The sequence below is a fragment of the Entelurus aequoreus genome, linkage group LG19 (assembly GCF_033978785.1).
Source record: "Entelurus aequoreus isolate RoL-2023_Sb linkage group LG19, RoL_Eaeq_v1.1, whole genome shotgun sequence".
Lineage (NCBI taxonomy): Eukaryota > Metazoa > Chordata > Actinopteri > Syngnathiformes > Syngnathidae > Entelurus > Entelurus aequoreus.
Window position 1 is genome coordinate 38,557,512 of NC_084749.1, and position 23,815 is coordinate 38,581,326.

Below are 23,815 nucleotides of genomic sequence, written 5' to 3' on the forward strand. Positions count from 1 at the left end.
TCCGTGTCCAGGCGGGGGTCGAGGATCGAGGGAGGCAGTCGAGATCCAGGACAACGGAAGGAAAACACTGGGGACAAATCAAGCCATGGAGAGAGAGCATAAAGCTTGTCGCTTACGGTTCACCATCGAGAAACTAAGTTCCCGCCAGGATCCTTGGGTCCACTGGTCCTTTATTCAGCTCCCTCTCATCAGGTCCAGGTGCGCTGATTGCTGATCGCCCACATGCCGTGACAATTTTGGATTAAAAACAAACGATAAAGATAAAGTTATGAACCTTGAAGCACTGCTCTACGATAGGTGCTTTAAAACATAGCTAGCGGCTAACGTCCATCCACAGTGTTTTAGCTACTTCTAAATCACTAATTATTGCGTCCATGGCGACAAATAAAGTACGTTTCTGACAAGTATCATCCCTGCAGGATGAGGAATAGCTCTACATGCTTTACCACGCACTGTAGAACGATACAATAGATAACCGCTAACAGCAGGCTAGCACTCCTGAATGTAAACAAAAGACTTAGGTGGGTCTGCATACCCAGCCGTACATAGTTGATACTACAATGCTTATGTCGATATTTTTTATCATCACAAAATATTTTGTCTTTTTTATTGTTGATAAATCAATGAACTAATCCATTTTCTTTGCTTATTCCTCATAATTTTGACAAATATGTAGAACAGGAAACGACACAATATGTTACGGCATACGTCAGCAGCCAAATTAGGAGCTTTTGTTTGTTTACTTACTACTAAAAGAGAAGTTGTCACGAACATTCATAATGTCGGTTTTTGATGCAGTACCGCCTGAGGGATAGAAGGTCACGGGCATTCAATGTTGGTTTCCAGATTCTCTGAAGCTTTTGATGATATTACAGACCGTAGATGGTGAAATCCCTAAATTTCTTGCAATAGCTCGTTGAGAAATGTTGTTCTTAAAGTGTTCGACAATTTGCTCACGCATTTGTTCACAAAGTGGTGACCCTCGCCCCATTCTTGTTCGTGAATGACTGAGCTTTTCACGGAAGCTGCTTTTATACCCAATCATGGCACCCACCTGTTCCCAATTAGCCTGTTCACCTGTGCGATGTTCCAAATAAGTGTTTGATAAGCATTTCTAAACTTTCCCAGTCTTTTTTGCCACTTGTGCCATCTTTTTTAAAACATGTTGCAGGCATCAAATTGCAAATTAGCTAATATTTGCAAAAAATAACAACATTTTCCAGTTCGAACGTTAAATATCTTGTCTTTGCAGTCTATTCAATTGAATATAAGTTGAAAAGAATTTGCAAGTCATTGTATTCTGTTTTTATTTACCATTTACACAACATGCCAACTTCACTGGTTTTGGGGTTTGTATATGAATACAAATATTGAATAAATAACTTTGCTGTCATTTGTGGAATGTGATAACCATGGTGATCATTGCCATTACTTCGTGTTGAGAGAGGCAGGGCGTTTGTTGTATCCAACAATACGGAATATTTCGCAACACTTCTCCCACTTGGTGATTAGTTGAACTTGTGATAAAAGGCTAGTTGTAGTCATTCAATTATTCTTTTTTTTTTTCACAGGTTTGTTTACAATCATAGTTGAGCTGGAGCCTATCCCAGTGACACTGGGTCAGAGAATACACCATGGATTACACCCTTTTACCACATTTACACCTACACATGGTGAACTGATTGATTTAACAGTAGATGACAAACCTACATTGATTGATTGATTGATTGAGACTTTTATTAGTAGGTTGCACAGTGAAGTACATATTCCGTACAATTGACCACTAAATGGTAACACCCGAATAAGTTTTTCAACTTGTTTAAGTCGGGGTCCACTTAAATTGATTCATGATACAGATATATACTATCATATATACTATCATCATAATACAGTCATCACACAAGATAATCACATTGAATTATTTACATTATTTACAATCAGGGGTGTGGAGGGGGGGTAGGATATGGACAGCAAGTAGTGGACATAGAGAGAGAGAGAGAAAGAGAGAGAGAGAGGGAGAGAGAGAGAGAGAGAGAGAGAGAGAGAGAGAGAGAGAGAGAGAGAGAGAGAGAGAGAGAGAGAGAGAGAGAGAGATCAGAAGGCATAAGAAAAAGTATCTGCATTTGATTGTTTACATTTGATTATTAGCAATCCGGGGAGGGTGTTAGTTTAGGGTTGTAGCTGCCTGGAGGTGAACTTTTATTGCGGTTTTGAAGGAGGATAGAGATGCCCTTTCTTTTATACCTGTTGGGAGCGCATTCCACATTGATGTGGCATAGAAAGAGAATGAGTTAAGACCTTTGTTAGTTCGGAATCTGGGTTTAACGTGGTTAGTGGAGCTCCCCCTGGTGTTGTGGTTATGGCGGTCATTTACGTTAAGGAAGTAGTTTGACATGTACTTCGGTATCAGGGAGGTGTAGCGGATTTTATAGACTAGGCTCAGTGCAAGTTGTTTAACTCTGTCCTCCACCTTGAGCCAGCCCACTTTAGAGAAGTGGGTAGGAGTGAGGTGGGATCTGGGGTGGAGGTCTAGAAGTAACCTGACTAGCTTGTTCTGGGATGTTTGGAGTTTAGATTTGAGGGTTTTGGAGGTGCTAGGGTACCAGGAGGTGCATGCGTAATCGAAAAAGGGTTGAACGAGAGAGAAAGCACATTGAGTTCATCCTCAAGGTGCTTTTGTTGACCAGAGAGGAGATTCTGTAGAGAAATCTCGTTCGTTGGTTAACCTTTTTGATTACCTTGGTTGCCATTTTATCACAGGAAAGGTTAGCCTCTAGAATGGAACCTAGGTAGGTGACCTCATCTTTCCTGGTGATAACAATGTCACCCACCTTTATGGTGAAGTCATTGACTTTCTTAAGGTTGATGTGGGACCCAAACAGGACGGATTCCGTTTTACCCAAGTGTATGGATAGCTTGTTGTCAGCGAGCCAGGTGCAAGTTCTACACAGCTCAGCACTGAGGATTTTCTCCACCTGTGACTTGTCTTGACATATCTGCATTAGCGCAAGCACCAAGCAGTAACAAATATAATGTAGCATTGATATTGTATTTTGAGTTCGAACAATTAGTGATGTTTGAGAGATATACATTTTCGAATAGAGTATGAGAATAGATGAGTCATCCGCCTCAGGGGTAATCGGCCGTGCTTGTGGGGGCGCTTTTGTGTCAGCGTCCTGGTGGCCATGGTCTGGTGACTTCCTGGTGCAGATGGCTCCTGTGATAGTGTTTACTCACATGTCTCCTTTGTACTCAGCCATGCAATCACGTGTCCATATAGTTGCATATGTGTGTAGGCTGTCTGTGTGTGTGTGTGTGTGTGTGTGTGTGTGTGTGTGTGTGTGTGTGTGTGTGTGTGTGTGTGTGTGTGTGTGTGTGTGTGTGTGTGTGTGTGTGTGTGTGTGTGTGTGTGTGTGTGTGTTCTGGCAATGCTTACTTAATGGGGACATCGCTCTGTTTACACATTCACCTTTAGGGGACCTCTGAAGGTATGGGGACAAAAAAACAGGTCCCCTAAAGGGAAACCTTTTTAAATGGTAGTCAGATCCATTCTGAAGATGCCTAAGTGAAAAGTGAAACATTTGTTATCCTGGCATTAATATTAATAATAATACATTTTATTTATAAGGCGCCTTTCTGGGCACTCAAGGACACCGTACAAAGCCAAAACAATAAAATCAAATTGGATTTTTTTGTACTGTGATTCTGTATGGTATCCATCCTTAGTTAAAACTAATAAATGTTTCCAAAAACCAAATCTGGTTTAGTGTTCCTTAGGATGCCATTTTCATACAGCATTATTATAAAACATTATTACCCTAAAGGCCTACTACCCACTACTACCGACTACGCAGTCTGATAGTTTATATATCAATGATGAAAATCTTAACATTGCAACACATGCCAATACGGCCGGGTTAACTTATAAAGTGCAATTTTAAATTTCCCGGGGAACTTCCGGTTCAAAACGCCTTTGAGGATGACGTATGCGCGTGACGTAGCCAGTACAACACAGGCATGGCTTCCCCCATTGAAGCCAATACGAAATAGCTGTTTTCATCTCATTATTCCACAGTATTCTGGACATCTGTGTTGGTGAATCTGTTGCAATTTGTTCATTGCATTATGGAGAAAGAAGCTGAGCAAGCAAAGAAGAAAGTCGGTGCGAAGCGGAGTATTTTGCGAGGGAAGTCAGCAACACAACACAGTCGGTGTTTCATTGTTTACATTCCCGAAAGATGCAGTCAAGATCGAAGAACTCGGACAACAGAGACTCTTACCAGGAGGACTTTGACTTCGTTAACAGACGCAGACGCGATACTGCGAGTACGCTTCCAAACATTTGATCGCTTGCTATAACTAGCTCGAGCTAGTAGCTAGTAGCTAGGAGCTAGGAGCTAGCATAACAAACACCTAGGTGTTTGTTATGCGGGATTAATTTGTGGCATATTAAATATAAGCCTGGTTGTGTTGTGGCTAATAGAGTATATATATGTCTTGTGTTTATTTACTGTTGTAGTCATTCCCAGCTGAATATCAGGTCCCACCCGCGCGCTTCCAAACATTTGATTGCTTGCCCGTACGTGCGTGTCATGTACGTAACTTTGGTTAAATATATAAGCTTTATGAACCTTGGGTTAGGTGAACGGTTCTTTGGGCTGAGTGAGTGTGTGTGTTGTGCAGGTGTTTGAATTGTATTGGCGGGTTATATATACGGGATCCCGTCCATATTACCCGCTCGAGCTATAACGAGCTCGAGCTAGTAGCTAGTAGCTAGGAGCTAGCATAACAAACACCTAGGTGTTTTTATGTGGGATTAATTTGTGGCATATTAAATATAAGCCTGGTTGTGTTGTGGCTAATAGAGTATATATATGTCTTGTGTTTATTTACTGTTGTAGTCATTCCCAGCTGAATATCAGGTCACCCCCGGCTCTCACAGCATCTTCCCTATCTGAATAGCTTCCACTCCCCACTAGTCCTTCACTTGCACTTTACTCATCCGCAAATCTTTCATCCTCGCTCAAATTAATGGGGAAATTGTCGCTTTCTCGGTCCGAATCTCTCTCACTTCATGCGGCCATCATTGTAAACAATAGGGAACTTTGCGTATATGTTCAATTGACTACGTCACGCTACTTCCGGTAGGGGCAAGCCTTTTTTAATCAGATACCAAAAGTTGCGATCTTTATTGTCGTTGTTCTATACTAAATCCTTTCAGCAAAAATATGGCAATATCGCGAAATGATCAAGTATGACACATAGAATAGATCTGCTATCCCCGTTTAAATAAAAAAAATTCATTTCAGTAGGCCTTTAAAGTATGATTCACATTCAGAATTTTCCATCCTTCTATATGTGGTAGTTGGAGTTGCAGACAACTTCATTATTGCTAAATAGCAGTTTTCAGTAATGTCACAGAAGATGCGGGATTTGCTTTAACATTTAAGTGGTGAAACTTCCTATAAGAGGACAGCTGTAGTGCTGTATTCTGAGGATCACGTCATATTTAATTTGAACTTTTTTTTTTTTTTAAATGATCCTCAGTAGTCACGTACAAATTTGTGTGAATTATGCAAAATGATTTAAATTTGGTCCCCATGAACCATATTAATTATTTTTCCGCAGGGTCCCCAGTAAGAATGATCAGCGCATTACTTCATCAATCCAAAGATTTAAATATGTGTATGAGCTAATATATGAGCTAACTGGGCAGTGGCCATTTTACCTAATTGTTTTTATGCCTCCACAACCTGTAGAAAGGGTGGTCCCCACGAGTGATGATCAAAAACTTGGTCCCCATTCCAAATGATAACCAGTATGTGTGTGTGTGTGTGTGTGTGTGTGTGTGTGTGTGTGTGTGTGTGTGTGTGTGTGTGTGTGTGTGTGTGTGTGTGTGTGTGTGTGTGTGTGTGTGTGTGTGTGTGTGTGTGTGTGTGTGTGTGTGTGTGTGTGTGTGTGTGTGTGTGTGTGTGTGTGTGTGTGCGTGTGTTTGGTATCTGTGTCTGTGCGTGTGTATGTGATAATGGGGGATCTGGGTCATCGGGCTATTGTTTTTAACTTTGTAAAGCATTTTGAGTTGCATTTCTTTTATGTATGAAAAGGGCTTTATAAATAAAGTTTGATAAATTAATTGATTGATAGACTATGGACAGTTAGACGAACTTGTTAATATTCAACAGCTACATGGCTGAAACATTGATGCAATTGGGTATTCCAACAGGACAATGATCCACCCCTACACATCAAAACGTGTGACAGATAAACAGGCTAAAATTAAGATACTGGATGACCACCCCCAGCCCAGACCTCAACCTCTTTGTAAGTTGGAGAAATTTCCAAATAAATTCAAACTAGTGCAACCAATTTTTGTTTTCAAAAATCATTAAAAATGTTTGTTGTATAATCATTCCTTTGAAAACGATTTTTTCAAACAACTCATTAAAGGCCTACTGAAACCCACTACTACCGACCACGCAGTCTGATAGTTTATACATCAATGATGAAATCTTAACATTGCAACACATGCCAATACGGCCGGGTTAACTTATAAAGTGCAATTTTAAATTTCCCGCCAAACTTCCGGTTGAAAACGTCTCGGTATGATGACGTTTGCGCAGACGTCACGTAGTGAACGGAAGTATTCGGACCCCATTGGATCCAATACAAAAAGCTCTGTTTTCACCACATAATTCCACAGTATTTTGGACATCTGTGTTGGTGAATCTTTTGCAATTTGTTTAATGAACAATGAAGACTGCAAAGAAGAAAGCTGTAGGTGGGATCGGTGTATTAGCGGCTGGCTGTAACAACACAACCAGGAGGACTTTGAGATGGATAGCAGACGCGCTAGCCGCCGACCTCACCTTGAATTCCTCCGTCTCCGGGCCGCCGACCGCATCTATGATCGGGTGAAGTCCTTCGTCGCTCCGTCGATCGCTGGAACGCAGGTGAGCACGGGTGTTGATGAACAGATGAGGGCTGGCTGCCGTAGGTGGATAGCTAATGTTTTTAGCATAGCTCTGTCGAGGTCCCGTAGCTAAGTTAGCTTCAATGGCGTCGTTAGCAACAGCATTGTTAAGCTTCGCCAGGCTGGAAAGCATTAACCGTGTAGTTACATGTTCATGGTTTAATAGTATTGTTGATTTTCTGTCTATCCTTCCAGTCAGGGGTTTATTTCTTTTGTTAAGCCTGATGCTATCACGTCAGCTCCGTAGCTAAAGAGCTCCGCCGATGTATTGTCGTGGAGATAAAAGTCACTGTGAATGTCCATTTCGCGTTCTCGACTCTCATTTTCAAGAGGATATAGTATCCGAGGTGGTTTAAAATACAAATCCGTGATCCACAATAGAAAAAGGAGAGAGTGTGGAATCCAATGAGCCAGCTTGTACCTAAGTTACGGTCAGAGCGAAAAAAGATACATCCTGCACTGCACTCTAGTCCTTCACTCTCACGTTCCTCATCCACGAATCTTTCATCCTCGCTCAAATTAATGGGGTAATCATCGCTTTCTCGGTCCGAATCGCTCTCGCTGCTGGTGTAAACAATGGGGAAATGTGAGGAGCCTTTTAACCTGCGACGTCACGCTACTTCCGGTACAGGCAAGGCTTTTTTTATTAGCGATCAAAAGTTGCGAACTTTATCGTCGATGTTCTCTACTAAATCCTTCCAGCAAAAATATGGCAATATCGCGAAATGATCAAGTATGACACATAGAATGGATCTGCTATCCCCGTTTAGATAAAAAAAATTCATTTCAGTAGGCCTTTAAATGACATACACTATATTGCCAAAAGTATTTGGCCACCTGCCTTGACTCACATATTAACTTCAAGTGCCATCCCATTTCTAACTCACAGGGTTCAATATGATGTCAGTCCACCTTCTGCAGCTATTACAGCTTCAACTCTTCTGGGAAGGCTGTCCACAAGGTTGCGGAGTGTGTTTATAGGAATGTTCGACCATTCTTCCAAAAGCACATTGGTGAGGTCACACACTGATGTTGGTGGAGAAGGCCTGGCTCTCAGTCTCCGTTCTAATTCATCCCAAAGGTGTTGTATCGGGTTCAAGTCAGGACTCTGTGCAGGCCAGTCAAGTTCATCCACACCATACTCTGTCATCCATGTCTTTATGGACCTTGCTTTGTGCACTGGTGCACAGTCATGTTGGAAGAGGAAGGGGCCCGCTCCAAACTGTTCCCACAAGGTTGGGAGCATGGAATTGTCCAAAATGTTTTGGTATCCTGGAGCATTCAAAATTCCTTTCACTGGAACTAAGGGGCAAGCCCAACTCCTGAAAAACAACCCCACACCATAATTCTTCCTCCTCCAAATTTCACACTTGGCACAATGCAGTCCGAAATGTACCGTTTTCCTGGCAACCTCCAAACCCAGACTGGTCCATCAGATTGCCAGATGGAAAAGCGTGATTTATCACTCCAGAGAACGCGTCCCCACTGCTCTAGAGTCCAGTGGCGACGTGCTTTAGACCACTGCATCCCAAGCTTTGCATTGGACTTGGTGATGTATGGCTTAGATGCAGCTGCTCGGCCATGGAAACCCATTCCATGAAGCTCTCTGCGTACTGTACGTGGGCTAATTGGAAGGTCACATGAAGTTTCGAGCTCCGTAGCAACTGACTGTGCAGAAAGTCTTTGCACTATGCGCTTCAGCATCCGCTGACCCCTCTCTGTCAGTTTACGTGGCCTACCACTTGGTGGCTGACTTGCTGTTGTTCCCAAACTCGTCCATTTTATCATAATAAAGCCGACAGTTGACTTTGGAATATTTAGGAGCGAGGAAATTTCACGACTGGACTATGACAGTTCCACGCTGGAAATCACTGAAAGTGGCCCATTCTTTCACAAATGTTTGTAGAAACAGTCTCCATGCCTAAGTGCTTGATTTTATACACCTGTGGCTGGGCCAAGTGATTAGGACACCTGATTCTGATGATTTGGATGGGTGGCCAAATACTTTTGGCAATATAGTGTATGTTTATGATATTTATTTACATGTAGCTTTTTTGCTACTTTCTATGTCTACACCAACAAATACTGCATTTTGCTATTTCTTCTGACCCAGTCATGTGCTAGCTTCTTAACGTTAGCATGCTATTATGCTAACATTAGCATGGCAACGTTTCCAGCTAATATTACACTTTTTGGTCTAATTCTGCAGCCGTTAGTCATATAACTTGGAATGTGACACATGTTAACTGTTAGCATGCTAACGTTAGCATGCTAGCCCGCTCACATCAAAGTGCTAACTTTTTTTTGCAAATATTACGCTTTTTTTGTCTAATTCCGCAGCCATTCATAGAGAGATTCATAGCCAGTCATAGAATTAATATTACATTTCAACTAGGGATGTCCAATAATGTCTTTTTGCCGATATTCCGATATTGTCCAACTCTTTAATTACCGATACCGATATCAACCGATACCGATATCAACCGATACCAATATATACAGTCGTGGAATTAACACATTATTATGCCTAATATGGACAACCAGGTATGGGGAAGATAAGGTCCTTTTTTTTTTAAATTAATAAAATAAAATAAGATAAATAAATTAAAAACATTTTCTTGAAGAAAAAAGAAAGTAAAACAATATAAAAACAGTTACATAGAAACTAGTAATTAATGAAAATGAGTAAAATGAACTGTTAAAGGTTAGTACTATTAGTGGAGCAGCAGCACACACAATCATGTGTGCTTACGGACTGTATCCCTTGCAGACTGTATTGATATATATTGATATATAATGTAGGAACCAGAATATTAATAACAGAAGGAAACAACCCTTTTGTGTGAATGAGTGTAAATGGGGGGAGGGAGCTTTTTTGGGTTGGTGCACTAATTGTAAGTGTATCTTGTGTTTTTTATGTTGATTTAATAAAAAATAAAAAAATAAACGATACCGATAATAAAAAAAATGATACCGATAATTTCCGATATTACATTTTAAAGCATTTATCGGCCGATATTATCGGACATCTCTAATTTCAACACTTCTGTCAACAAAGATTTGTGTCAGCCTGCGACAAATAGTCATTTTGATAGTAGGCTAATATAGCTAATATAGACACTTCTATCATGTGTTGACTTCATTATATCACTTATAGAAGGCTTTTCATTTTTTGCGGCTCCAGACAGATTTTTTTTTTGTATTCGTGGTCCAATATGGCTCTTTCAACATTTTGGGTTGCCGACCCCTGCACTAGTGGTACACTACCACAGTTTGAGAATCACTGCGCTAGACAGTTTAAAGTTCCATTGAGACTGGTTGGAGGTTTACCTACAAAGTACTAACACTAAAGTTGCGATGCCAAAGTTGGTGGTTTGATTCAAGAGTAGTAACACAAATGTTGCATACAGACTTAAAAGCTGGTGATAATTAGGTTGTGACTTCACATAAAAGTTGATAAGATTTTTGGAACATTTAAATTGCGAAAAAATATTGAAGTTGCAATGTTCATGTTAACATTTAACTTACAAAGAGACATTTATGTATTTTTTACAAGATCATAGATTATGCATATTTTGTTATGAATCATCCATCCATCCATTTTTTACCACTTGTCCCTTTTGGGGTCGCGGGGGGTGCTGGAGCCTAAACCAATTCGTCCAAATTCATGCAATGATCAAAATCAGAACAAAAATACCTGGCAAGACAACACAACCTGCGTTGTTAAATTGTCATTATGATCAGTTTGTGGCTCAGGGAGAAATATGTACCCTGGATAGTTAGAATTATTCAAACTCGTTTAGATACATATTTTCCTCCATCTGTAAATCACAATGAATCAATGGGCGAGTGTGATTTTAAATAAATATCCAATAATAATGGGATGAAACCTAATGTCTTTACAATGCGAACTACAGTAGATTTATCCGTAAGCATTAGAACAACTTTGTCGTTGCTACATTTCTCTCCTAGCTTATTTTCAATAATGAAAAAAACAAAACAAAATGAGACAAGTCAATTGGAGGTCATAAACATACATTGATACTGTCACACATAGGTGCCAATCCCGTGAGTGCTTCGGGGCCCGAGCACCCACGGACAATGCCGAGCACCCACGTGGGATTGATGGCAACTTTCAATCTTTAAAATCATTTTCTAAAAATCAATCTTGTTGTAGTTAATTTTGTGGCGAGTTTGGTCCGTTTTACAAAATAATAAAGCCACACATCATATGGGATATTAACTTCACTTAATGTCTATTTTATTTTTTTAATACACACACATCGAGCATCCACTGGCAGAAATGTAGATCAGCGCCTATGTACATATACATATATATTAGGGATGTCCGATAATATCAGCCTGCCGATATTATCGGCCGATAAATGCGTTAAAATGTAATATCGGAAATGATCGGTATCGTTTTTTTATTATCTGTATCGGTTTTTTTTGTTTGTTTTTTTTTTTTTTTATTAAATCAACATAAAAAACACAAGATACACTTACAATTAGTGCACCAACCCAAAAAACCTCCCTCCCCCCATTTCTTTCTGTTATCAATATTCTGGTTCCTACATTATATATCAATATATATCAATACAGTCTGCAAGGGATACAGTCCGTAAGCACACATGATTGTGCGTGCTGCTGGTCCACTAATAGTACTAACCTTTAACAGTTAATTTTACTCATTTTCATTAATTACTAGTTTCTATGTAACTGTTTTTATATTGTTTTACTTTCTTTTTTATTCAAGAAAATGTTTTTAATTTAGTTATCTTATTTTATTATTATTATTAAAAAGTACCTTATCTTCACCATACATGGTTGTCCAAATTAGGCATAATAATGTGTTAATTCCACGACTGCATATATCGGTTGATATCGGTATCGGTTGATATCGGTATCGGTAATTAAAGAGTTGGACAATATCCGAATATCGGATATCGGCAAAAAGCCATTATCGGACATCCCTAATATATATATATATATAAATAAATAAATGATAAATGGGTTATACTTGTATAGCGCTTTTCTACCTTCAAGGTACTCAAAGCGCTTTGACAGTATTTCCACATTCACCCATTCACACACACATTCACACACTGATGGCGGGAGCTGCCATGCAAGGCGCTAACCAGCAGCCATCAGGAGCAAGGGTGAAATGTCTTGCCCAAGGACACAACGGACGTGACTGGGAAGGTAGAAGGTGGGGATTGAACCCCCAGTAACCAGCAACACTCCAATTGCTGGCACAGCCACTCTACCAACTTCGCCACGCCGTCCCCATATAAATATATAAATATATACAGTGTATATATATATATATATATTGTATAAACAGTCGTGGTCAAAAGTTTACATACACTTGTAAAGAACATAATGTCATGGCTGTCTTGAGTTTCTAATAATTTTTACAACTCTTATTTTTTTGTAATAGAGTGATTGGAGCACATACTTTTTGGTCACTAAAAAACATTCATGAAGTTTGGTTCTTTTATGAATTTATTATGGGTCTACTGAAAATGTGACCAAATCTGCAAAAATGTGTGACACTGTCACACATTTTTGTGATCGTTTTGACTTGTGAGGCAAATTTCCGAGCATTTGTTTGACCCTTTTTTTTTTTTTTTTTTTAACTGTGTTTATAACAAACATGGTATTTTTATTAGAGTAAGCCAGCGTTTGTGGGTGTTTTTTTGTCAGATGCAAAAATATTGTTTTATTGCTTGGAATTAAATTAAATGAAATGAATGTGTCTGTCAATATGGTGGCTTATATACTGTATCCAAGATTAAATACTTATCTAGACTGGACTTTAAGACAAAATGAATGTGATCATACAAAGTACGTTTTCATGGAGGACAGCTATTGCTGCTTCAGATATAAATGCAGAAAGGTAAGCTACACTCAAAATACTTCATTTATTTTGTTAAAAGCAAATGGGACCAACAAGTATTTAATAACAACTTTATCAAATACTTTTTGGACCCATTTATCATATCATAATGTCATTATGAAAAGTTTTTATGAAAGCGAATAACTCCCTTCTTTTTCCTGTTACTCTAATGTGCAACGTAAATCAACAATGATTAGAGCTGCACATATGAATTTAAGTAAAAAAAAGAAGAAAAAAAACTCCAAAAGTATCTATGCCTCACCTGGTGTTTAGTTCACCGCACGTCACTGGTTTGGATACATATTTTCCTCCATCTGTAAATCACAATGATTCACTGGGCGAGTGTGATTATAAAATAAATATCCAATAATAATGGGATGAAGCCTAATGTCTTTACCATGCGTACTACAGTAGATTTATACGTAAGCATTAGAAAAACTTTGTCGTTGCTACTTTTCTCTCCTGGCTTGTTTTCAATAATGAAAAAAAACCCAAAATGAGACAAGTCAATTCAAACTTGGTGGAGGTCATAAAGATATATTGTTACTGTCACACATTTTGGTGATTGTTTTGACTTGTGAGGCTAATTTCCGAGCATTTGTTTGACCCTGAATGCGCCATAACTCATATCCAATGAGACCAGCTCTGCCCTGCTCACTGACCGTCAATCATCCCGTCTTCTCGCGGCGGCTTCCATGGCGACGAGCTGCCTTTAACATCTTAGCTCTCACCCGAGAGCTAACGGAGGTATTTAAGAATGGATTGTTAAATTGTCATTATGATAAGTTTGTGGCCCGGGGAAAATATGTACACACATTACTTTGGATAGTTATAATTATTCAAACTCGTTTGGATACATATTTTCCTCCATCTGTAAATCTCAATGATTCAATGGGCCAGTATGGTTATAAAATGTATATATCCAATTATAATGGGATGAAACCTAATGTCTTTACCATGCGAAGTACAGTAGATTTATCCGTAAGCATTTAAACAGGGGTCTCAAACTCAATTTACCCGAGTCAGGGTGAGGCCAGGCCGCAAGTAGCATTGACTTCAGAATCATGTTTTAACCCTGCGACTAAATCTCTTAACTACTTCTACCAACCCTTAAGTTGTTATAAATGTAAAAAATATATATATTTTACATTTAGGTGGGTTGAGTTCCGCATTTCAGCTTGCTTAAAGGAAGTTGTTCTTTGTCCAATACGTGTTTTTGCAAAACAACATCATTGTAGTTCGCGTCGACTGAAATTCAAGATTGTCGATATATTTAACTATTAGCCGCCTGGGGAGAACGGGCTGCAATTACACTAAACTATGAGTAGAGGGCCACAAAATATGGGCCTATGGACCGCGAGTTGGAGACCCCTGCATTAGAAAAACGTTGTCGTTGCTACATTCCTCTCCTGGCTTATTTTCAATAAGAAGGAGACAAGTCCATTCAAACTTGGTGGAGGTCATAAACATACAGTACAGGCCAAAAGTTTGGACACACCTTCTCATTCAATGGGTTTTCTTTATTTTCAGATTGTCACTGAAGGCATCACAACTATGAATTAACACATGTGGAGTTATGTACTTAACAAAAAAAGGTGAAATAACTGAAAACATGTTTTATATTCTAGTTTCTTCAAAATAGCCACCCTTTGCTCTGATTACTCTTTTCGCACACTCTCGGCATTCTCTCGATGAGCTTTAAGAGGTAGTCACCTGGAATGGTTTTCACTTCACAGGTGTCATAGTTTTGATGCCTTCAGTGACAATCTTCAATGTCAATAGTCATAAAAATAAAGAAAACACATTGAATGAGAAGGTGTGTCCAAACGTTTGGCCTATACTGTCACACATTTTTCTGAACATTTTGATTTTCGGGGCAAATTTCCGATTATTTGTTTCACCCCCTGAATGCGCCATAACTCATATCCTTTAGCATTAGAAAAACGTTGACGTTGCTACATTCCTCTCCAAGCTTATTTTCAATAATGAAAAAGAAAACCCAGAAGGAGACAAGTCCATTCAAACTTGGTGGAGGTCATAAACATACAGTACAGGCCAAAAGTTTGGACACACCTTCTCCTTCAATGGGTTTTCTTTATTTTCAGATTGTCACTGAAGGCATCACAACTATGAATGAACACATGTGGAGTTATGTACTTGACAAAAAAGGAAACATGATTAATATTCTAGTTTCTTCAAAACAGCCACCCTTTGCTCTGATTACTTTTTCGCACACTTTCGGCATTCTCTTGATGAGCTATAAGAGGTAGTCACCTGAAATGGTTTTCACTTCGCAGGTGTCATAGTTTTGATGCCTTCAGTGACAATCTACAATGTCAATAGTCGTGAAAATAAAGAAAACACATTGACTTTGACACAAACTTTTGGCCTGTACTGTATATTGTTGCTGTCATGAATTGATTTACCAAGAATTGATTAATGTGGACCCCGACTTAAACAATTTGAAACACTTATTCGGGTTTTACCATTTAGTGGTCAGTTGTACGGTTTTTTTTGATTGATTGAGACTTTTATTAGTAGATTGCACAGTGAAGTACATATTCCATACAATTGACCACTAAATGGTAACACCCGAATAAGTTTTTCAACTTGTTTAAGTCGGCGTCCACGTTAATCAATTCATGGTAAATCAATTCATGACAGCAACAATATACAGTAGGCCAAAAGTTTGTGTCAAAGTCAATGTGTTTTCTTTATTTTCATGACTATTGACATTGTAGATTGTCACTGAAGGCATCAAAATTATGACACCTGTGAAGTGAAAACCATTTCAGGTGACTACCTCTTATAGCTCATCGAGAGAATGCCGAGAGTGTGCGATACAGATATATACTATCATTATAATATAGTCATCACACAAGATAATCATCAGAGTATATACATTGAATTATTTACATTATTTACATTCCGGGGTGTGGGATGAGGAGGGGGGGGTTAGGAATATGTACTGGACTGTGCAATCTACTAATAAAAGTCTCAATCAATCAATCACACATTTTTCTGAGCGTTTTGACTTGTGAGGCAAATTTCCGATTATTTGTTTGACCCCCTGAATGAGCCATAACTCATATCCATAAGCATTAGAAGAACGTTGTTGCTACATTCCTCTCCTGGCATATTTTCAATAATAAAAAAGAAAACCCAGAAGGAGACAAGTCCATTCAAACTTGGTGGAGGTCATAAACATACAGTACAGGCCAAAAGTTTGGACACACCTTCTCATTCAATGGGTTTTCTTTATTTTCAGATTGTCACTGAAGGCATCACAACTATGAATGAACACATGTGGAGTTATGTACTTAACAAAAAAAGGTGAAATAACTGAAAACATGTTTTATATTCTAGTTTCTTCAAAATAGCCACTCTTTGCTGTGATTACTTTTTCGCACACTCTTCGGCGAGCTTTAAGAGCTAGTCACCTAAAAGGGTTTTCACTAGGGATGTCCGATAATATCGGCCTAAATGCTTTAAAATGTAATATCGGAAATTACCGGTATCGGTTTTTATTATCAGTATCGGTTTTTATTTTATTTTTTATTTTTTATTAAATCAACATAAAAAACACAAGATACACTTACAATTAGTGCACCAACCTACAAAACCTCCCTCCCCCATTTACACAAAAGGATTGTTTCTTTCTGTTATTAATATTCTGGTTCCTACATTATATATCAATACAGTCTGCAAGGGATGCAATTGTGCGTGCTGCTGGTCCACTAATAGTACTAACCTTTAACAGTTAATTTTACTCATTTTCATTAATTGCTAGTTTCTATGTAACTGTTTTTATATTGTTTTACTTTCTTTTTTATTCAAGAAAATGTTTTTAATTTATTTATCTTATTTTATTTTATTAATTTTTTAAAAAAAAGGACCTATCTTCACCATACCTGGTTGTCCAAATTAGGCATAATAATGTGTTAATTCCACGACTGTATATATCAGTATCGGTTGAAATTAGGTATTGGTTGATATTGGTATCGCAAATTAAAGAGTTGGACAATATCGGAATATTGGATATCGGCAAAAAGCCATTATCGGACATCCCTAGTTTTTACTTCACATGTGTCATAGTTTTGATGCCTTCAGTGACAATCTACAATGCCAATAGTCATGAAAATAAAGAAAACACATTGACTTTGACACAAACTTTTGGCCTGTACTGAATACATTTTTCTGAGCGATTTGACTTGTGGAGCAAATTTCCGATTATTTGTTTGACCCTGAACACGCCATAACTCATATCCAATGAGACCAGCCCTGCCCTGCTCACTGACCGTCAATCATCCCGTCTTCTCGCGGCGGCTTCCATGGCGACGAGCTGCCTTTAACATCTTAGCTCTTACCGGAGAGCTAACGGAGGAATTTAAGAATGGATTGTTAAAATGTCATTATGATCAGTTTGTGGCTTGGGGAAAATATGTACCCAAACACATTAGTTTGGATAGTTCTTATTATTCAAACTCGCTTAGATACATATTTTCCTCCATCTGTAAATCACAATGATTCAATGGGCGAGTACAATTATAAAATGAATATCGAATAATAATGGGAAGAAACCTAATGTCTTTACCATGCGAACTACAGTAGATTTATCCGTAAGCATTAGAAAAACGTTGTCGTTGCTACATTCCTCTCCTGGCTTATTTTCAATAATGAAAAAAAAAACCAAAATGAGACAAGTCAATTCAAACTTGGTGGAGGTCATAAACATACACTACAGGCCAAAAGTTTGGACACACCTTCTCATTCAATGGGTTTTCTTTATTTTCAGATTGTCACTGAAGGCATCATAACTATGAATGAACACATGTGGAGTTATGTACTTAACAAAAAAAAGGTGAAATAACTGAAAACATGTTTTATATTCTAGTTTCTTCAAAATAGCCACCCTTTGCTCTGATTACTTTTTCGCACACTCTCGGCATTCTCTCGATGAGCTTTAAGAGGTCGTCACCTGGAATGGTTTTCACTTCACAGGTGTCATAGTTTTGATGCCTTCAGTGACAATCTTCAATGTCAATAGTCATAAAAATAAAGAACACACATTGAATGAGAAGGTGTGTCCAAACGTTTGGCCTATACTGTCACACATTTTTCTGAACATTTTGATTTTCGGGGCAAATTTCCGATTATTTGTTTCACCCCCTGAATGCGCCATGACTCATATCCATTAGCATTAGAAAAACGTTGTCGTTGCTACATTCCTCTCCTGGCATATTTTCAATAATGAAAAAGAAAACCCAGAAGGAGACAAGTCCATTCAAACTTGGTGGAGGTCATAAACATACAGTACAGGCCAAAAGTTTGGACACACCTTCTCCTTCAGTGGGTTTTCTTTATTTTCAGATTGTCACTGAAGGCATCACAACTATGAATGAACACATGTGGAGTTATGTACTTGACAAAAAAGGAAACATGATTAATATTCTAGTTTCTTCAAAACAGCCACCCTTTGCTCTGATTACTTTTTCGCACACTCTCGGCATTCTCTCGATGAGCTATAAGAGGTAGTCACCTGAAATGGTTTTCACTTCACAGGTGCCATAGTTTTGATGCCTTCAGTGACAATCTACAATGTCAATAGTCGTGAAAATAAAGAAAACACATTGACTTTGACACAAACTTTTGGCCTGTACTGTATATTGTTGCTGTCATGAATTGATTTACCATGAATTGATTAATGTGGACCCCGACTTAAACAAGTTGAAACACTTATTCGGGTTTTACCATTTAGTGGTCAGTTGTACGTTTTTTTTTGATTGATTGAGACTTTTATTAGTAGATTGCACAGTGAAGTACATATTCCGTACAATTGACCACTAAATGGTAACACCCGAATAAGTTTTTCAACTTGTTTAAGTCGGCGTCCACGTTAATCAATTCATGGTAAATCAATTCATGACAGCAACAATATACAGTAGGCCAAAAGTTTGTGTCAAAGTCAATGTGTTTTCTTTATTTTCATGACTATTGACATTGTAGATTGTCACTGAAGGCATCAAAATTATGACACCTGTGAAGTGAAAACCATTTCAGGTGACTACCTCTTATAACTCATCGAGAGAATGCCGAGAGTGTGCGATACAGATATATACTATCATTATAATATAGTCATCACACAAGATAATCATCAGAGTATATACATTGAATTATTTACATTATTTACATTGTGGGATGAAGAGGGGGGGTTAGGAATATGTACTGGACTGTGCAATCTACTAATAAAAGTCTCAATCAATCAATCACACATTTTTCTGAGCGTTTTGACTTGTGAGGCAAATTTCCGATTATTTGTTTGACCCCCTGAATGAGCCATAACTCATATCCATTAGCATTAGAAAAACTTTGTTGTTGCTACATTCCTCTCCTGGCATATTTTCAATAATAAAAAAGAAAACCCAAAAGGAGACAAGTCCATTCAAACTTGGTGGAGGTCATAAACATACAGTACAGGCCAAAAGTTTGGACACACCTTCTCATTCAATGGGTTTTCTTTATTTTCAGATTGTCACTGAAGGCATCACAACTATGAATGAAAACATGTGGAGTTATGTACTTAACAAAAAAAGGTGAAATAACTGAAAACATGTTTTATATTCTAGTTTCTTCAAAATAGCCATTCTTTGCTGTGATTACTTTTTCGCACACTCTTCGACAAGCTTTAAAGGCCTACTGAAAGCCACTACTACCGATACCGATAGTCTGATAGTTTATACATCAATGATGAAATCTTAACATTGCAACACATGCCAATACGGCCGGGTTAACTTATAAAGTGACATTTTAAAATTCCCGGGAAATATCTGGCTGAAACATCTTGGTATGATGACGTATGCGCGTGACGAAGTCAGAGTAACGGAAGTTATGGTACCCCGTAGAATCCTATACAAAAAGCTCTGTTTTCATTTCATAATTCCACAGTATTCTGAACATCTTTTGCAATTTTTTTAATGAACAATGAAGGCTGCAAAGAAGACAGTTGTAGGTGGGATCGGTGTATTAGCAGCGGACTACAGCAACACAACCAGGAGGACTTTGTTGGAGCGCTAGCCGCGCTAGCCGCGCTAGCCGCGCTAGCCGCGCTAGCCGCGCTAGCCGCGCTAGCCGCGGACTTCACCTTGACTTCCTACGTCTCCGGGCCGCCAAACGCATCGGGTGAAGTCCTTCGTCCTTCTGCCGATCGCTGTAACGCAGGTGAGCACGGGTGTTGATGAGCAAATGAGGGCTGGCTGGCGTAGGTGGAGAGCTAATGTTTTTAGCATAGCTCTGTGCAGTCCGGTTGCTAAGTTAGCTTCAATGGCGTCGTTAGCACAGCATTGTTAACCTTCGCCAGCCTGGAAAGCATTAACCGTGTATTTACATGTCCACGGTTTAATAGTATTGTTGATTTTCTATCTATACTTCCAGTCAGGGGTTTATTTCTTTTGTTTCTATATGCAGTTAAAGCAAGATGCTATCACGTTAGCTCGTAGCTAAAGCATTTCGCCGATGTATTGTCGTGGAGATAAAAGGCACTGAATGTCCATTTTGCGTTCTCGACTCTCATTTTCAAGAGGATATAGTATCCGAGGTGGTTTAAAATACAAATCTGTGATCTACAATAGAAAAAGGAGAGAGTGTGGAATCCAATGAGCCAGCTTGTACCTAAGTTACGGTCAGAGCGAAAAAAGATACGTCCATCGCTGCCTCTCAAGTCATTCACTGTAACATTCCTTATCTACGAATCTTTCATCCTCGCTCCAATTAATGGGGTAATCATCACTTTCTCTGTCCGAATCTCTCTCGCTCCATTGTAAACAATGGGGAATTGTGAGGAATCCTAGCTCCTGTGACGTCACGCTACTTCCGGTACAGGCAAGGCTTTTTTTTTTATCAGCGAGCAAAAGTTGCGAACTTTATCGTCGATTTTCTCTACTAAATCCTTTCAGCAAAAATATGGCAATATCGCGAAATTATCAAGTATGACACATAGAATGGATCTGCTATTCCCGTTTAAATAAAAAAAAATCATTTCAGTAGGCCTTTAAGAGCTAGTCACCTAAAAGGGTTTTCACTAGGGATGTCCGATAATATCGGCCTAAATGCTTTAAAATGTAATATCGGAAATTATCGGTATCGGTTTTTATTATCGGTATCGGTTTTTATTTTATTTTTTATTTTTTATTAAATCAACATAAAAAACACAAGATACACTTACAATTAGTGCACCAACCTACAAAACCTCCCTCCCCCATTTACACAAAAGGATTGTTTCTTTCTGTTATTAATATTCTGGTTCCTACATTATATATCAATACAGTCTGCAAGGGATGCAATTGTGCGTGCTCCTGGTCCACTAATAGTACTAACCTATAACAGTTAATTTTACTCATTTTCATTAATTAATAGTTTATATGTAACTGTTTTTATATTGTTTTACTTTCTTTTTTTATTCAAGAAAATGTTTTTAATGTATTTATCTTATTTTATTTTATTAATTAAAAAAAAAAGGACCTATATCTTCACCATACCTGGTTGTCCAAATTAGGCATAATAATGTGTTAATTCCACGACTGTATATATCAGTATCGGTTGAAATTAGGTATTGGTTGATATTGGTATCGCAAATTAAAGAGTTGGACAATATCGGAATATTGGATATCGGCAAAAAGCCATTATCGGACATCCCTAGTTTTTACTTCACATGTGTCATAGTTTTGAAGCCTTCAGTGACAATCTACAATGTCAATAGTCATGAAAATAAAGAAAACACATTGACTTTGACACAAAATGTTGGCCTGTATTGTATACATTTTTCTGAGCGTTTTGACTTGTCAGGCAAATTTCCGATTATTTGTTTGACCCTGAACGCGCCATAACTCATATCCAATGAGACCAGCCCTGCCCTGCTCACTGACCGTCAATCATCCCGTCTTCTCGCGGCGGCTTCCATGGCGACGAGCTGCCTTTAACATCTTAGCTCTTACCGGAGAGCTAACGGAGGTATTTAAGAATGGGGTGATGCGGCGCCGTAACTCTTTTGGACTTAGCTACGCAGCGCCTTAGCATGCTAGGCTAACGGAGAGTCGCATTCACTTTGACCGGTTAAAGGGGTGGTCGTGCTAACGACGGCTAGCATTCACCTGCGGGCTTAACGGGATGGAACGTGTGAAGGAATACGAGTGCGGGGCCCTTTCAACTTCGCAAACACCTCAGTGGACGCCAGAGCCCGCTCATGACGGCGTTCCGGCGAAATCCAGTGGATTGACGGTGATATCCGGAGGGAAGCGACCATCCGCCGGGGAAGATGACGGCGCCGAGGCGAAACTCTTAGGGAAGGGAATCGCGGCCACCTCCCTTCTCCAGATCGCGATCAGGAATGGGATCTACCAGAACCAAGTTGCCAACGCGATTGGCGGTGCGGTCAAAAATATCAACATGCCGACCGTGAAGCCCGGCAACGGCGGCGCTTCCGCCAACTCCTTGCTGAGCAAGAAGCGCCAGCGGCACAAGCGGAATCTGTCCCTGGGTTCCCCGCCGACCGGCTGCTCTCCCGGGGCGTCTCCCGCCGAGTCGGGCACTCCTGCTCCGTCGGCGTCGCCGCTCAGCACCCTCAGTCTGGATAGGAAAACCTTCCTCAGGCAGAAGCAGTCGAAGCAACTTCTAGCCTCCGACAAGGGATGGGTGCGATCGGATCCTAAACGGGGCTGTATTCACGTCCACGACTGGCTGACACCCTCCTACCCACGGCCCGTGCTGTGCACCGTGGACACTACTGCGAAAGAGTTGGCCAGCAAACTGGAAGCGAGTAAAGCTGGGGCTGTTTTGAGAATCAACTGCGTAACCACTACTGATGTAAATAGCTGTACAACTAGTGTTGAACAAACTGATGACATACATAGTGTAGGATTGGATCCTAAAGACACAAATACGTTAGAGAACGGATCTCTACAATATAACAGTAGCACAAAACATTATTTTGATTCTAAACTGTCATCTAACCCGTTTTTAGACGATAGAACTGCAAGCAACTCTTCATCCGAGGTTTGCCTGAATGACATTGGTGTGGATTTGAACTTGAGCGGGGCGGACTGTTTTCCTGTCTACTCCGGATCCGATATAGAGAGCAGCACTTGTGAGGACTTCAGCCCAGGAGGACCCAAAAGCACAGCGCACCAAGACTCGCTGACTACGGACTCATCAGCATTGAGCCACAACTGTGACAGTGCCCCAGAGGGACCTGACCCTTTTGAGAGTTCCTCGGATGAGGTCGAGCTCACGTCCTCTCCGGCCCGTTCCATATGCAATTCCCCCGCGGATCTGTCTGCGTCGATGGACCTCGCAAATACCCCGGAGCAATTGATAAGCACATTAGATGTCGACAGTGAGGCTGTAGTTGTGTACTGCAACGATTCACCCATCCAACCTGCCTCCAAATTCTCCAGCAGCTCTCTGACGAGGCCCCTGAGCAGCCAAGCATCAGTGGCGTGTGACACTAACAGAGAATGGCCAGAACACATCAGTACTAGCCCAACGCCATCTCTCTTTGTCCAGCTGCATGGTGGAGTTGTGCGACATGTACAAGATGAGGAGAAGCCTCTGCAAATATTAAATGAGTACTTGACTAACTTGGGTTTCGAAGACCCATGGAGGGTGCAAGAGGAAGGGATGAACCCGGGTATTGGATGCCTGATTCGTTTCTACTTTGGTGAGTACTGAGAACTGTATCTACCGTACTTGCTTGTGTATTTGCTGTATTTACAAACATGTTTTCATTTTGTTACCTTGTATCATGAACATGAGGTGTCAGGGAGCTTTTTGCTAGATATAGCAGGTCAATAGTGGTGCACCTGATTGTGTTAATTCAATCCCACTGTTTTATGTACTCTATTGTGTTTATTCTAGGGCAGGCCTGGGCAATTATTTTGACTCGGGGGGCCACA

General features: G+C 39.7%; 1 protein-coding gene across 2 annotated transcripts in view; it reads left to right on the forward strand.

Annotated features, from left to right (window-relative positions):
* Positions 1 to 21,774: 21,774 nt before the first annotated feature.
* LOC133635359 (PH domain leucine-rich repeat-containing protein phosphatase 1-like) overlaps positions 21,775 to 23,815 on the forward strand; it is a 55,138-nt gene continuing 53,097 nt past the window's right edge. For both annotated transcript variants that reach the window (XR_009822053.1, XM_062028497.1), the window contains exon 1: positions 21,775 to 23,580. Coding sequence is in view for 1 of the 2 variants with exons in the window: in XM_062028497.1 (XP_061884481.1) it covers positions 22,032 to 23,580 (1,549 nt within the window). In the remaining variant the exon portion in view is untranslated. The remainder of the gene's footprint in view (positions 23,581 to 23,815) is intronic.